Source organism: Argiope bruennichi, chromosome 6 (assembly GCF_947563725.1).
Source record: "Argiope bruennichi chromosome 6, qqArgBrue1.1, whole genome shotgun sequence".
Taxonomy (NCBI): domain Eukaryota; kingdom Metazoa; phylum Arthropoda; class Arachnida; order Araneae; family Araneidae; genus Argiope; species Argiope bruennichi.
In genome coordinates, this window is record NC_079156.1 from 138,917,787 (window position 1) to 138,935,712 (window position 17,926).

Sequence of the window (17,926 nt, forward strand, 5' to 3'; positions counted from 1 at the left end):
GAATTTCAGCAACGAGGAAAGTAAACACAAATTAAAAAAGAAAAGCAAAGAAAAAAAAGAAGGAATATAGGGAGGGAAGAAAAAAAGAAAAAATCCCACACTCAGCAAGAGGAGGGGGGTACCGGAGAAAGTATTTTTTAATTCAGAACGAATCTCGTTTCAAGTTTCGGAAAGTCCATAAATTTAATCGCAAATACCTCCGCTGATTTACAAGATGCAAGAAGATAGGATTTCAAAACATGATTTTTGAATAAAGATGAAATTTAATGAGCAATAATAAGATTCAATTCCACCATAGAAACGAAGACTAATGCAGCACTGAATTTACAAATGTACAACAGGTAATTACGGGATTCAACTGAATTGGAGCATAGAAGATCTTTCATCTGTTCGTGATAGCTCGATAACGCTAGCAAACACACCCTGCCGCCATGACAGTATTTTGCATACTTATTGAAAGTATTTACAGAAATAGGCCCCATGAAACTCGCCAATTTCTACTATGGTTCTCTTCTTGCATCAATGCTCAGAATGCATGCAAGCACATGGTGAGGCAATTGACTTCTTCCTGAATGCCTCTGCCATATACGGCGTGATCTTGGTCGGTTCTTGTGCCATTAAAACCCAAATTCAAATCCAATCAGTTTTTCCTGAGCACCTTTCAGAGCTTTCTTCAGCTAATTTAACTTCTAATTCTTTATTTAAATTTTTTTTTCTACGAAACGAATCTTAAACGCTTGGAGCGTCCATAAAAATTACAGATTGCACAAAACTATGTTTAAAAAAACTTCAGAAAGCTAATTTCTTCTATAAACTATTAGTAATTTTTAAAAATGAAATAAAAATTTTACTAAACATTGTTAATGATAGCATAAATATATGCTAGAATATAAAGGTATTGTGTATTTAGATTCTCGGCAGTTAAAAGCAAGTATTCAAGCCTTTAATCATTTTTAGGTAATAAGACAACTCGAAATATTTGCAAATTGAAGAGACTTTTTTCAATGACAGTAAGACAGGAGAAATTTTAGTTGATTATCACTCATTTCCACTTTTTGGTCAATCTAAATTCAGTTTGTTGAGCAAATCCTTGGTGCCGACATGATGCTCGTTTGAGCGAGGAAATAATAATTTCGGATGAATAAAAAATCAACTTCTTATTTAATTGAATGAAATATTCACTGTAACTTCTCTTATGCCTCCTGGTGTTTGTGAGGTATTTGTAAATTTGGTTGGAAACAACTGAAGAAAATTTATTAAACAGTTTACATTTGTAAAAAGTTTATGAAATTTACGATTCGATTATATTTATACGGTTTGTTTGCGTTTCAGGACTTTCGTGGGTTTTTGGATTTTTGGCAGCCATGGAAGAAATAAAATTATTGTGTCAGTATTTATTTGTTATCACAACTACATTACAGGGATTCCTCTTCTTCGTCTTATTTGTAAGTGGCTTTGTATTTTTTCATCTTACATTTATTCACTTCTATCTTAAAATTTAAATATGAAACACAAATTTAAGGAGACTGAAATAATTTGAAAGCAATCATAGCCTTATTTCTATCTCTTCTCTGCAATGAAACGACATATTTCACTGGTTAGAATTTACTCATCATCAGTTAGTTCGATCATTTCACGTTTCGTTTAAGGATTCGTACATTCAGTTCGTGTGTATCCTTAAAAACTTAAATCCGATCCTTTTCTTAAAGTATCTAATCTTACTTTTAAAGCAATTTCATTATTCCTTTTGAAAATCTGAAATGGTTTTTTTTAATTTTATTTCAATCTATTTAAACACAACTTGAATCAATGACATTTCCATTGTTATATTCCTGAAATTTTGCTCATGACACCTGATGCATTTTCAGGTTCACCGCCAAAAGAATACAAGGGACCTCTGGCAAAACTTGGTGAAAGCGTCTCCTAAATCCATCTCTACCGAATCACTTAGGTTAAAGAAGTTTTGAATTTTGTTTAATGAGATATTTTCATGACTTTTTACTTAAAATAAAGGATGGAACTTCATTTGCATGTATTTATTCCTTGTCACTTTGCTGTTTGTTTTTTTTTCGTTAAAAAATGACCATTATGGAGGTGGTATTCGAAATTTTGACAAATGTTAGGACTTTAGTAAGTAGAGCTACACAACTTTGCAATTATGTTTACCGCTCCGTGAACAGCAGATGTGACGGATGACGCAATCTTTGCGTCGGAATTACATATTTCTCCAACATTTAAAGAAATCCGTGAATATGATAACTCACAAAGGAGCTGATTAGAGGGGATTCGGCACATGACATTTTTCAACTAAATGTTGATCCTAATCTGGTTTCGAGCCGAAGGGGGGGGGGGATTGACTAACAGTCGATCTGCTTATCACCGAGAATGTGAGTGCGATAACTGAAAAATTCAACAAAATAAATAGATGAATTTTAATGCTCCCAACAGTGTCAACTAAATCATTCTTCCGGAAGATTGCCGGTTACCACAGTCTCAAAACCGCAAAGAACAAAATAAATGAGATTTCGCTTATGGTTTTGGCATCAAAGCTATGGATTCATATTGATTTTCTGCACTGAGTGAGAAGATTCGAAATGCTCTTTAAAAAGAAAACTGCTGATAGGGTGAGTGACGTGGAGAAGATATTCCTACTGGCCAATGTAACACTACTAATGTAGTGAATGAGTAGTATTTAATTAAAATTAAAAATCTCGTATAAATTATCATTTAATAGAGATAAGAAACCTGTACAGTTATCATAATGTGCGATTATTTTAAAGCATAAGAATGGATAAATTTTACTTCCATAACATTCTTTTCAAAAGAAATGCAGTTATTTTCAAAGGAAAATATTCATTTCAAAATAGTTAGTGAAAACAGTTCCTCTTAAAATCAAAATTTGACACATAATTACAGTTGCAGTCACAAGGTAACAACATATCGAATTTCTTTGTCTTAATTCACTGAGTTTAGGATTTACTGTGCTTGCATGTGTGCTAAAGCGCAGACGGTCAGTCCTTCGACGGATTTGACTCAAAATTTGACAAGAATCTAAATTTTAAATGCTGAGTTCGTGCACCACATTTTATCTGTCCATCTCTTCGCTTTTGCGGTTATCGTGATCCCTGACACTCGATAAACTAACTTTTCCTGAATGGTCTCCGTTCAAAATTGGAGAAATAATTAAAATTTGATTGTAATTACCTAATTTCCTCCGTCTAGCTCAAAATGCTTTGGAGCTTTCGTATTCACAGACGTATTGATATAATGCCGAAAAAGCCTTCTACGGATTTAGGTACGTTTGAAATGTAGACCTTCTTCAAAATCTCGTGTTCAAATTTTTAGAGGAGGAATTAAAAAATTCTACTTGGACTCTCGAATCAGAATGTGGTTGTCTGTAAAATAGGCAAACATGCAACTCATCAAACCACATAATTGTATGCGCTTCATTTTACAAATTTTTCTTCTTCTATCTTCCGCATTTAGTATAAGTATCATTAAATTTAAAACACATGAGGCCCAAATAATGAAATTAATTTATAATTTTATTTCACATAGTTTTTTAAATCTGGATAGAAGAAAAAATCATTAGAAGGCAGAAGGACAGTGGGATTAACTTAACTAAAAAATTAGGAGAAAACAGCAGCAATGTATTCATTATAATTCCAATTACTGGAATTATCTTAAATACTGAATGAATCATATGATTTAGTTTTGAGATTTAGAAAACGCTATCAGTTTTGGATTCTTTAAGTTTCTTTCTCCTTCCAATGTGAACAAAAATTAGTTTGCTGTAAGAAAAAATAGATTTTAATTTTCAAAATTTTCAATAACATTTTCCAAAAAAAAGTCCATTTTTTATCTTATCAGAAAAAGTTGCCACATTGGTCTATTATGACTGTAGATTTTTTCAAATATGTCGCTAAACTCGGAGCCACATGCGTGTGCACGTGGAGTGAAGCAAAAGTCTTTTGGCAAATACATCATAATCAACACGGATAAGTGGTTTTCTCCTATTTGTTTTCCATGGAATTTTTAAAAAAAGAAAGAAAAACTATTTTCGGAAATTGAGGTTAGAAACGACAAAAAAATATCAAAAACATTTTTCTAGATTTTTTCATGTATTTTCATTCGATTTTTTTTCTTTGATAATACGTAAACAAAATGATTGTATTTATGTGTTTCAACCAAACAAACTTCAAATCTCAGAATAGAGCAATAGTTCGTCAAAAAGATTCGTCCAGATTTTGACGAATTTCAAACCTCTTTGAGTCTATTTGAAGCTATCTGACTAAAACAACTGATTTAAAACAAAATTCAAAACAGTATTTCATTAATGATACAATTTTCACTACTTCCTCTTTTTCCTTGATTTCCAAAATATATATACGTATATGTTTATTAAATATGTGACGATGCACTAAAGTCGGCTATATTTCTTTATAAAATTTGCAATTTTGGTTTGAGTTTAAATTTTCTTTTCTTTTAATGACTTTAACAACTTTTTGTCATATTGTATATATATGTATGTGCGAGATTAGGGATATACGAATAAACTGCAAATTACTTTTTCACTTGTTTTTCCTTTAGGGTTACGTTTTCGCTTAGCAAAACACTAAAGTTAAACGTTTGCAATTGTGTAAGGAGATAAGATGTAACTCCTCGTTCACCCCAAATACTGGCCATTCGGAAAATTCTCGGGTAGTATCATCTTTGTCGGCAGCGTATTCTCTCTCTCCTTTCGTTGTGAGTTGTGGTACCCAGAGTTGGAAAAGGGAGAGCCTCATCCAACAGATGATGTTGATATTTTGACGCTGCATCGAAAACCCTTCCCTTACACAGCAATAATGTGGAGTTGCGCTTCAATTAAATTCAATTACATTTTTCGATTGCAGGGTTTATCAGGAAGGCATTAAATTTCCTCATGCAGTGATTGTTCTCGATGAAGATGCATCTAATTATGTTTCTGATCTAATTATATATATAAAGCCAATGAGAACTCTTGTACTTAGTTAATCCCGTGATTTCACTTGGCGAATGAGACTCGCAATGCTTTTTTTTTTTTTTTTTTTTTTTTTTTTTTTGCCTAAGTTTAGAATGACGAGTATGTCATTCAAACTGGGATAAAATTAAGCATATATATTTTTGTTCATGACAAGAGTGGTTGGTATCAATTGTACATAACTTTAATTCCTGTAACTATATCTTTAAGGTTTTTCCTGCAAGCGCATCATGTTTTTGTGTAAGCCATTTTCAATTTATTCCCGCTTTTAATCTTAACTTCGTAAGTTGCAATCCTTTTTGCTTCTTGTTTTTCGTTGGATTTTGAAATAAAGTTTACTATATATTTTCTTTAATTGCGTTTTAATCTGTATATTATACCATTTAAATAACTACATTTTTGCATGAAATCCACTGCCTCTATATATTATTCGGCGCATCAACAAATTAAATCCATTCTGAACAAAAGATTTTTTCAAAGAAATCTGTACCAAAGGGGTTAAAAAATTGTTTAATCATTTAGTTTGTTGGCTCCTATTCTGACCGTTTAATGCAATTTGCTCTCTGATATGCGGTTAGTATTAAAGTTACCACAAGGAAAACAAGAAATCCCAGTTTCTGCATGAGACGAAAATTGTTTTTAGATGAAACAGAGGAACCTGTTTTGAAATTGCTTTGGTTGCAACTTCTTTCGCTAACGATCCGTCAAACTATCTTCTAGCGCTGAAAAATTTCAGACTCTGGCAGCTGCAAAAGAAAAAAATCTCTGCTATATCTTAATATAAATAAAAGTCATAATAGATATGTATGCATGTTGCTCATACCCTTTTAAATAGCTGCGGCGAATTCGCACTTGCTATGTAAGATTAGAGAAAGAATTCTACCAGCTTTATAAAAACTATTTTTTAAATTAATTAGAAATCAAGCACAGTTGTACTCATTTCCACAATAAATTTTATGAAAAATTTTCCAGAAAAAAAATGCTTTTACACCATCTTAAAATTCAATGTTTTTTTTCTTTCTTTCTTTTTTCGAGGATACTAATTTTATTTCTGAGAAATTTTTTTTCTGCAGTTGTTATTGATTTTTAAAACACATTTAACATCAGATAATTTGTAAATAAGGAAATATGATTTTGTTAGGCAGCAGTAAGACTTTAAATTACTCTAATTTTTATTTCTCTCTTTTATACGTATTACCGTTGACAACGTTTTTAATGACGTTAATGTGATTTAACGTAGACTAAAACCACAACTGCTCAAAGGAAGGGAAGAAAAATGAAGTATTTTCGAACGAATGAAATAGATATTCAATGACAGCAGATATTTCAAGCTATGAGAAATTTATCAAAATTTTGTCTTTTTCCTGCAGAAACCTCGGAGAAATTTATCTCAGAAAACATATTTCTATACTATCTTGAAATTCTAAATTTTATATTTTAAACAAATTTAGTTCTGTCCTTATTTCTTTCAATCATTGTTAGGTTTAAAAAAATTAGCAGAGATGATTCTAAAGTGAGAAAATTTTTAAGCAACTGTGTTGCTGACTTCTTTCTATACATTTGCTAGGAAACGTTAAGACGATGGGCTTTTCTTTAAAATTTCACTTTTTTCACATCTGTGTCATATCTGTTGATAATTTATTTTTTATCAAGTGTGATTTTTTTATTTATTATTCTTAATGTTTTAATTGTTTTATTTCTAAAACCATTTGAATTTTATTTCGAAGTCCAGTTTTTTTGCGAATTTGCACTGATTTTTATATTTGCCTTTATATATGTTTTATCGCTATTTCACATCTTTAAAAGCTATTTTCTCAAATTCTTTGGTGGAAATTTCTTACGAAAAACCTCATAAATTAAAATCTAAAACCTACATTTTGAACAAATTTGGTGTAATAATTTCTCATCATGTTTTGCAGTTCATGAATTAAAGAGTAATTAAGCTATTCATTTCGAAGTATTCTATAGTTGTTTTAACCCTGCGGGAGGCTAATTATTCTGAGTGTGGAAGCGGCGGTCCAACGACCTGCGACCTCACGGATTTGGTCATAAATCTGACATCCAACCCACTAGGGGACCACACTCCCCCATCGCCCGCGGTACGCCTATAGTACGCCTGTAGTTTCCCGCAAAATGTCGGTAGATGGATAAACATCAAAGAGCCGGAAAATTTGTTTGGGCTATGGGGGGGGGGAAAGGGAGTCAAAGAAACTGAGGGTTTTGAGCGGTCGAAAGGGGAACGCGTGCCGTCTGAAGATTTCTCTGGTCGTGGGTCCGCTGCCACAGGCGGGGTGGCACCACGAAGGAAGGGTGACAGTTTTATGACCACATCTGTGAAGACCATCCGGCCGTTGGACCGCGGCTTAAAATGTATCTCTATTCGACAAAGGATTACTTCAAAAAAAATATCAGTTTCATGTGAGTGTTCGAAAAAGAAATGGGCATTTTCACTCCCTTCCTTCCCAGCTGTGGGGGGTGGAAAGCAATTACAACAGAGGGGAGAATAAGTTTCTTCTCAGTCTGATTATCTTGTCTTATTGACTGACCACCTCTCTCCCCCACTCTTGACTCCCCAATTTTTTTCTCTAATTATATTGCGTTCCAACGACATGTGGCCTTTACGGATATGGTCATAAATTTTCCAACTGACCCGGTATTCAGCCAACCCCGCCAGTGGACGCGATCCGGAGTTGTAGATCCTCATTTCCTTAAAATCCGATTCATTAAAAAAAAATTTTTTGTTTTTTTATTTTTTTCCCTCAGTATTTCAGAATGAATAAGTATTATTAAAAAACAGAATGAAATATGAATGCGGTTCTATAAAAACATATATCAATAGATTTCTATTTCTTTTTATAAAATATTCTCATTGTGCATTTATTATTTATTCTTCATAAGATATTATGGCATTACTGAGGAAAAAATTAATGTTTTTTTAAAGTTTTATTGGAAGTGAATTTTTTCTCTAATTCAGTATTGAAACGCATTGATATTTTAACACATTTTAAATTTTAAATATAACTCCATTTCTTATTCTCTCCAAATATTCTCCATTCTTCTTTCACCATTAATGAAGCAGAAAAATTTCTTTCAAGATTTTATTCAGTATTTGAAAAGGAAAAATAAAGTGGAGAAAATCTTGCGATTTTTATGCCAAAATATAAATCTAACAAAACCTTCTTGAGATCTTAACAGATGCAAATTTCTGTTTTGTGCAATGAGATTTCTTTCCAAGCATCTGTGTTATGGATAAACTTTGATGCAACGCAGGGGATTTTTAGTGTAAAAGAGAAAGAAAAAACAAACAAATTTGTTGTTGTTATTACCTTGATGCCAATCGATATATTTTACGAATGTTTAATCACAATTTTTATAATAAAATATTCAAAAATATTTTGTTTTACTTTTGAAAATATGTACTTATAAAACTTTGCATACATAATAATAATTTAAGAAATATTTTCTTCCTTTCCGAAAGAAACACTCTGCCATCCATCCCTGCCAAAGAAGTCATTAGTGTTCAGGGACAGCAATGGCGAAAAAACACGTCTTTTCGGGTTCGATTTGCAGTAAAACAGGTTACGTTGCCAGAGCGGACAGTGGCTACAGCGGACGCGTGAGAGGAGCTGGGTGGGCAGAGTTACAATCCCCGATAGACAAGGCCTCTGCCGTCTTCCGTGACGTCACAACGAGACGGTACACTTCATTCCCTAAACGTTAAGTCTCTGCGCGCTAGAGAGTCAGGGGAAGTTACATTTCACTTGTTAATATCATTTCAAATACTTCCATATCATGCAATTCAACACACATATATTGTAGAATACATTAATAATAAAAATGCAGCCGCTTTCCACATCACCCTGTTGGTACGGCGCTTGGTATGCATTACCTTTTTTGCATTATGTGCAGGCAGGTTTCCCAGTAGGTGTATCTCCCCTAGATTTAAAACTATTTATTTAGCAAAAATTGAATGAAAAAATTGTTGATTAATTTCAAAACAATTCCATACAAAAATGGTTTTATGAATATTTGCCGTGGCGTCAACTCCAAGAAAGCAATAAAAACAATATTTCAGGAAACAGTATTCTATTCTATTGACACTTCAAAAAATATCCAATAAATCTTTGAAACATTAGAAGAGCTTTCTTATTTAACTAGATATTTTATCATTACTTTGTTAGAAATATCTTTATTAAATTTATCAAATTTTCTTTCCTTTCCGGTTTTAGAAGATCTTTTCAAACTATCATGTAATTATTCAATAATGCATTGACTGCAGACCAGATTACCAATCTATAAACATTTTCTAGTTTATGTCCTGAAATGCCCTTGCCATAATCATGTACTTGTTCTTCATTCACTACATCATTAAAAATTATATCTGCTGTGAAATATTTTTGATTAGAAAATTTCAAAAATTCTTCTTCATATATGGTGCATAAGTTCTGAATTATAATCAGAGCCGGCCTTCTCTATAAAGGAGATTGAGTGCAAGAAACCATTTGGAGCAACAAGTATTTTGTAAAGTAAAAAAAAAAAAATACAAACATAATATATAATACTATTGCGTGTATATCTGTTAAATGATTTTGTTTTTGCTTTTAATTACTTCAGAAAAATCACAATTTTGTTTCGATGATTTGTACAGCAAATACTTGTAAGCTTCTTCACACCTTGACCAACCACAATTCTTCTTCTTGATTAAGTTGACATATTTTTAAATCTATCTTCTATCTGTATAATGGCAGTATCAATTACTGTGATATATTTAATACCCAAATTCTCTAACGTCATCTTTTATTTCGGAATATAATCTTTTTCTTTTTCGAATTCGTGTTTTAAAAAAAATTTCTGAAATATTCAAATTGCATTCTATCACTTTTGCTTCGTCTGAAAATGTGTTGAATTTTGTACTTAAATTATGAACTTCAGTTTTAATTTTACTGATCAATTTAAAAGCCGAATAAAAAACAACTGCTTTTATTTGAAATAGTTCATTGCTAGTGTTAATTTTGGGCAATATTGAAAGCTATATTATTAAGTATAAAATAAATGGCATTTCTTTGATTGAATCCAATATTTTAATTTCGGATACCGCTGTACTATCTCTATTTGCTTCAATAAATTCTTCTAGGACAAATTTTTTCAAACTGTGTATACATTGTTTTAACTAAATATATTCTGACTTCCCGAAGGGTATAAAAAAGCATATAGAAGTTGCAATATCCAAAAAGAAAAAAAAAATACAGTATATACTGCTGGAAATAGTATCACAAATTAATAAATTAAAAAAGTATGATGTACAAGACACATAAATTGCATGTGGATTTAGAGCAACTATTCTAAATTGCAAAACTTTGTACTTCCCTTTCATGTTGATATCTTTGCCTTACGCCTATCCTCTACAATTCATAATATTTAAATCCAGGTCACTTAATCTTTTCAAGAGACGTTTGGCTAGTCCTTCTCCAGTCACACTGATTACTTTAATAAACCCTATAAACGACTCATTTGTATTTAATCTTTTCTCTTCAATATTTTCATACCTAATAATGGCTGAAATGCGTTTGTTCTTAATGGGAAAAATCAAGATTATAATCCATTTGGATACTGCTGTAGGTGGATGATTTTGAATAGACTTTCATTTTGCTAAGGATTTTTGTTATATTTTGTTCATTTGATCGCAGTGCTAAATGATGCCCAATTCTAATTTTCGAATTTTTAAACTGTTTATATGATTTATTAGCACAAAATCGTATTTACTAAATTATTCGATTAAACATACAAAAATTTCCATTATTAGGAGTTCCTATTATTTTTATGGTTTCCACGAAATGAAAGGTTATTACATGATAAATATAGAATCATAAAAACAATTCTTTAAGACAGTAATTTAAGTCATTCCATTTTTTATTTATATTTACTTGTTTGGTTTTCATCAACAGTAAAACATAATTTTAATTTAGTTAGTAAATCTTTCCAAGCAATAAAGGAATTAAAGTGACAAATAAAACATTCATGATTTTGAATTACAATTGACAGCTCCAGCTATTATAGCCACCTTTAAATAGCGTAGATTGTTCATATCCTTTTTTTATTTTCATTTATTTATTTTTTTGAAAATAGTATACAAAAAATGTCGAGTCCTGCGTTTTCAAATAAATTAACCTGCTGCAAATAAATTAACCAATTTTCCCTACTTGGCATATTTTTTAATGTTGTGTGGTGGAAATTGATCCGCCTTCAGCACTCTTGACAACAACTTCTTTCTGTTGCACACGCCCGTTTTTAATGCATTCTAAATTTATCAGTTATAATTCTTGGTAAAGGAAATTATTCGTAAATATTGACTTCTTTTAATGTTTAATTAAATACAGTAGCAAATATACAACATAAAACAATATATAATTATAAGTACGGCAAGTTTTTATTTGGTTTACTAAGGTTTTTATCGTTATGTTATATAATAAAATTTGACTATGTAAACGTAATTATAAATATAATAGTAAAAAGCATGTAAACGTAATTACGGCAAATATTATAATTATTAGTGACTATAATACTGCCAACATTACAGCATTTTATGAAATAATTCTTTTCATAATGCACCTGATTAAAATCACAAATAATGGATATTACTGAGCTGTTAAATTTCTAACGTGAGAATAAGTGATTTTTCATTTAGAAACATTAGGCGTTACTTTAAAATAATTAAATGAGCTTACCCTAACTATGCTGCATCGGATAAAATCCTTCACGATATATGGCACACTTAACCATTTCTTTTTAAGCTCTTTATTTTTAGGAAAGGTAAAAACATTTACTCTTGGGCCATTCCTGTAATTTCGATTACAGTTTGGAATACAGTTTTACAACAGATCAAAGGCATTTCTATACCTTATTTTTAGTAATCCAAATGATTTTTCTTGCAAATAAGCGCCTTTTCTTGCGCTTCCTGTTTACTCAAATACAGAAGGGCCACCGGCTAAAACATGGCGTGGGAAGCGAAGAGTTCGTTTCTTATCAGTAAACTTGATGAGGGTGAAATTCCTCCCTCGGTCCCCCAATTCACACCCACTCGTGTAACCTCTCGGGGCGACGTCATTACTTTCTGCGACGTAAGTGTTCCGGCCTTGTCTATCGGGAGTTGTGGCAGAGCGGACATTCTCGCACCTATTGTGTTGTTTCCCTAGTCAGTCACATGTCATCTTTTGTGTAGTTTCGAGCTTTGCACCTGCTGTAGACATAAACCGATACTTTTGAGAGAGAAGGCTTTTCTCCTTTTCTCAGTAGATGTTTGATCCTTATGAAGTGTGCATGTCGTTTTATATCGTCGAAAAAATCTGTGATGGAACCCATAGCCATTTCGTCAAAATTACTCTCTACAAAAAAAGGAAAAGAATGTTTAGTTGTAGATGATTAGCCACACCGTTTACACGGAAAAAATAAATTAGGAATTAGTTGGGTATGTGTAAAAGAAAAGGCACATCATTGTAAAGGGAATATAAAGACAAATTTTCAATACGAAGTACTGAAGAAAACTGAACATTCCTGCGTGCCCAACGTTGCTGAGATCGAAGTTAAAAGGTAGTTAGAGACTTACAGAAAAAGAGCCCGAGAAGAAGCGTCAATTCCCGTTCCCCAGATATTTCAAGAAGAACTTTCAGAATTATGTCAGAAAGTTTATGATTTCGTTACAAAAATACCAGCAGACTCCAATGCCAAGACTGTTTTATGTAAGGAGAGGAGAAAGGATTTTGGGAGTTACACAAAATCCCCAAAATGCCAAAGACATTCAGTTTGCAAACGATACACTTATGCTTTTTAATGGAGAAAACTTTCTTCGTTTAGACTTTCAAAATGACCAAGATAACAGGATTTTAGTATTTGAAGGAGAAGAATATCGGTTACCTTTTGGAAAATGGAAAGACCTTTTTCTTTGATGGAACATTTAAAAGTTGTCCGAAACAATTTTCTTAAATATATACAATACATGGCGATTTAAGGAGTACAGCAACTTTGATCAACGTTTATCCATCGCTTTTTGCATTTCTGCTCGATAAGAGACAAGCAACTTACATGGAAATGTTTCAGGAAGTGAAACTTTGGTGCCCTAAGTGGAAGGCGGACATTATAAAATTAGATTTTGAAGCCGTAGCCATCAATAGTTGTATGTTAAAATTTCCCAGTTCAACTATTTCCGGTTGTAACTTTCATTTTAATCAGTGTTTGTGGCGTAAGATACAAGAAATGGGTCTAGTAAAGGAATATAAAGAGAACGAAGATATAAGAAATGTCTGTGGAATGATTTCTGCATTAGCTTACTTGCCAATTGAACACATAGTTGATACTTGGAGCATAGTATGTGAAAAAGCATTGATCATTGACAAACTTACCACATTCATTTATTATTTTGTCGAGCAGTGGATCGACAATCCAAATATGCCCATTAAAGTATGGAATGTATATGGGCACGTCATAGGACAAATAATTCTGTTGAAGAGTGGAATTCCAAATTAAATGCAATCACTGACAGAAACCAGCCTAATGTCCACTTATTAGTTAAAATACTAAAAGAAGAAACACAATTATGAAATCCAGAGAATTAGGCGACCCTATAATAAAAAGGAAAAAAGCATATGTAAAATTGGATGAAAGAATTGAAAACATCCTAAAAGAATTCGCAAAATCAAACAATTTAGAAAAATGTCTCAAATCTTTAATTTTGTAACTAGGTTGGACTAAATCCAATTTGAAATTATATTTATGCCTTTATAATAAAGATTAGTTAGTATTTATTTACTTGTATTTATTTTTCTTTTATTTACTTGTATTTATTTTTCTTTTATTTACTTGTATCTGTTTTATATATTTTACTTCTAGTATTTATTTTTTACTTACATTATCCTTGTAATTCGATAATCGAATGCAAAAACTGAAAACTTCGGTACAAAAAACATTATCCCATGTGAAAGAGATTTTCCACTTAAAATACTATTTTAAATTATATTTGTAATTTTTCAAAGTATTTATTTACTTATTTATCTGCGCCCTTTATCTGTTCTGAGATGGGGGAAAATGTGTCCGCTCTAACCACGATGAGTTTCGGAGTGTCCGCTCTGACCACGAAATCTTATGTGTCCGCTATAACCACGTCCGCTGTAGCCACACCAGCCCTGCGCTTGGAGGGTTAATGCTTCACACTGAGGAAAAACTGAACATCTCATGTTATTTATCATTCGAACCCCAATATTTAAAGAATAGATAGAAATTCAGTTTATTTTGTTAATTCAGAAACCAGGAAATCGATTTTTTAAATGTAAAATTTTGAACAAATCATTCGATAAACCGCTAAACTGAAAGATTTGTGATTCATACCTCCTTTCAGCCAAAAAAAAAAAAAAAAAAAAAAACAACAACATCAGCTTTTCAAATTTTACATTTTTATAATTTAATTGGCATATTTTGGTTTCATACATAATTTTTCATTTTTTTTAACACAAATTCGAAAATATAACTATTTTGGAGCTTCTTTCAAAAAAATTCATCCCAAACTTAGTCACATACCTTAACAATAAGTGCAGCGCTCAGATTCAAACGAGTGCCAGGAAAGGAAATATATGTGAGCAAATGATATATTTTTATTGTTGACGAACAAGAACGCAGGCAAAAACTGTGTCCAGAGTAATTCTAATAGAAAATGGTAATTCTAATAGAATTGGGTAAAATTCTAATAGAAACTTCTAAAAGCAGATGATTAAAAATTTGTATGAAAAAAAAGCATCTGTCTTTGCTCATTATCAAGTTTTTATTAATGAAAAATTAAACATTTATTTGATTATCTCAAAATATTCTTTAAACCTTTCTTGTACTTCAGTATTTGTGAACAAATTTGCAACACTAATGTAACAAATCTTCCAAACTTATTGTGAAAATGAGCAGCGTTGAAAATCATCTGCTTCAACTGATATTCTAATTTAAATTTTAAAAATTTTCAGATGAGAATTTTTTTTTTGGAAATTATAATTTTTATACGGAAGTAGTCTTTAAGTTAAAAAAATTATACATGAAAGGCTTTTAATACCGGGCAGTGCCGGGAACGGAACGTAAAGATCACATTACCTTTGTACAAGTTTATTACTGGTATTAGTTCCTTTTAAATTTAGAATGTACTGCTCTTTTTTGTGTTTATTTACGGGTGTTGTCACTTAAGCTTTCTCCTATTTTGATATATATCTTCTAATTTAATAATAAATTGCGATTTTACATATTACTGTTGACGAAATATAAACTTGCTAAATGCCGAAATTTGCCGGTGAAAGTGAAAAATAACAGTCAGAAAATATTTCAGACACACACCAAGCGAAGACTAGAATGTTCACAATGCTATAGAATATTGACATAGATTAAATATCTGTCTTTCTTAGTATTTATTTACAAAGAAGCTCGAATTAAATAGAGGTATTTAAACTCTCTGTAAGGAAAACTGTCTACAAATACTTTCCTGAATCTGCATTTTCGATATATAAAAGAAATTAAATTTATTCATGTTTTAGCCGCTAGGGAAGTAAATGGCACTGCGGTGCGGGCAATTTACATAGCATACGCTAAAACCTTGAATTATACGAGGAATTATACGGGGTACACCAAAATGAAGCGCCTCCTTCCTACTCTCAAAATGGGGGAAAGAGATCATATTGAAAGAATAAAAGACGGAATCCTCAAGATACGCACTCTCCCTGATTGTGCCAAGCATCGGGAGCAAATCAGCGGTTCTTGATGAAGGTTTTCAAGAAACAGACCCTAAATATTAATGTAACTGCACTTGTGATTGCTATAATGTTATTGTGCAAATCCTTTTTAGACATAATGGGTAATTAATTTCATGTGGTTGCAGTGGAAGTTTAAATATGTTAAAACATTTTTTCAGCATTGATATTTATTTCCTCTCCCCGTGATAGCGAGTATTAATGATCTAGAGTTAGGCCAGTTAATATTTATTGTTAAGCATATTGAGAAATATATAGCTGCCTGCTTCTCACCCTTTTCTCTCCTAGCGGCAAAAATATGAACATTTTCCTATCTGTAATTGGAACTACAAATCCAGGAGAGCATGTGCACAAAATTTGTATAAAATTGGCCAATTAGTTTTTTCGGTTTAATTGTTTAAAATTTTCCCTTTTATTTCCTAATACAGTACAGAGAATTAATTATGCATTTTGTGCTTATTCCCTCTGATTGGCAGGCCGCAGTGCTGGTATCAAGACTGTGTAAAACTTTCATTTGTCCCTTTCGGTGCAATTTTGAATCATTCTATTCAATCTTACGGATAAAAAACTCCCCAAAGGAATTTAATCTAAAGTTAGAACGAATCCATAGACTAAGAACAGAGACCAATTACTAAAATTCATTCCTCTAGTTATGGTATTATTCCTTTATGCTTTATATTGGGATTGACAAACAAATCGATAAATACTCAATTCTTTAATTCTCAATTCTTCTCCAAAACCCGATTTAATTTTCAAGTTTTAATATAATTGCAATCCATAATTCATAAATCTTACTCGATGCATTTTTGAACTATTGCGTCCAGTTGGGCTGACAGATAAACTTTCTTCTGGTGAATTGCGCCCAAAATCTGTGATTGAGTCACAGTTTTAATGCAGATACTGCAGTCCTAGTTTCTTTCATCTGCAATTTTTGGGTCCAAATACACTGGCATAATCTCGAACCTGGGATATCTTAACCAATACGTGAACAATAAGTTATACATGAAACAGAACCATGCGATTTTTTTTTTTTTTTGACAATGCTTTCTTTCTATACCTTTGAGAAAATAATGGATTACATTCTGAAAGAATACTTTCGCTTCAAATTTTTGTAATTGAATGAGAAGAACGCTCATCCTCCATCACATGTATCTTTGTACAGGGTGCTTGTAATTAAACTTCTCCTATAAACAGCATCATACAACACAAACGGGCGACCGGATTGCAACAAAATTTGGTATATAAGTTGAACATGAGGTGCTCACGGAATTTCGAGAAAAAAAAATTAGTTCCAAAATGTCCACCAGGGGGTGCTTTTCCGAAAAAACATTAACACATAAAACGACCAAAAAGGAATACAGAAACAATATTAAGATTTATTGACTAGTTTCTGATCACCTCGTCATCGAACCATATTAAGTAAAGATTAAAAAAAAAAAAAAAAAAAAAAAACAGCAGTCCGCTGTGTGAGAAAAACAGTTCAGTTTGCAGAAACAAGAACAGATTAGGACGCAATCGCACAAAAGGAGCAGTTATTAATCATGTCCAGGATGATATAGGGAAAGGTGCTCCATGTGAACACCCTCATTCACCTGCAAAATTTCAAGTCGACGGACAGTGTATTCAACAGCAGATCGTAGCTGACCAGTTGTAATGTTTCGCACATAAAGCGTCATGGAGTTCTTTATGTCGTTCAAGATACCGTCATCACTACAACTGGAAATATTGACAAAAAATATAACAACGAATCCAAACGTTTCTTATCCTAACCTATTTTGTTAAAGCTTCCTTTTCTTCACAAGCAAGCAAATTTCGACATTTTTTTTTTTCCTAGAAATGACAGCTTTTCCCGGTTTTACATTTTATTACTCATAATTCTTCTCGTTTGTTAATATTGTTTCTGTATTCCGTTCTGTATTTTGTTACATTAAATGTTTTTCCTGAAAAAGCGACCTCTGGTAGACATATTGGAACTATTTTTTCTTTCAAAATTCCGTGAGCGCATCTCATGTATAGACTATATACTAAATTTCGTTGCAATCCGTTTGCCCGTTTGTGTTGTATGATGTTTTTTATAGGGCAAATTTAATTATAACCACCCTGTAGTTTTGAATTTTGTTAATACAAAATAATGTCATGAGACAGACAGTTTGAA

At 32.0% G+C, this 17,926-nt stretch overlaps 1 protein-coding gene across 2 annotated transcripts in view; it reads left to right on the forward strand.

Annotated features, from left to right (window-relative positions):
* Positions 1-2,025, forward strand: part of LOC129971446 (adhesion G-protein coupled receptor G4-like) — an 84,196-nt gene extending 82,171 nt beyond the window's left edge. For both annotated transcript variants that reach the window (XM_056085217.1, XM_056085218.1), the window contains 2 exons: positions 1,333-1,445; positions 1,869-2,025. In XM_056085217.1, coding sequence (XP_055941192.1) covers positions 1,333-1,445; positions 1,869-1,927 — 172 coding nt within the window. In that variant the 3' untranslated portion in view covers positions 1,928-2,025. The remainder of the gene's footprint in view (positions 1-1,332; positions 1,446-1,868) is intronic.
* The last annotated feature ends 15,901 nt before the right edge of the window (positions 2,026-17,926 follow it).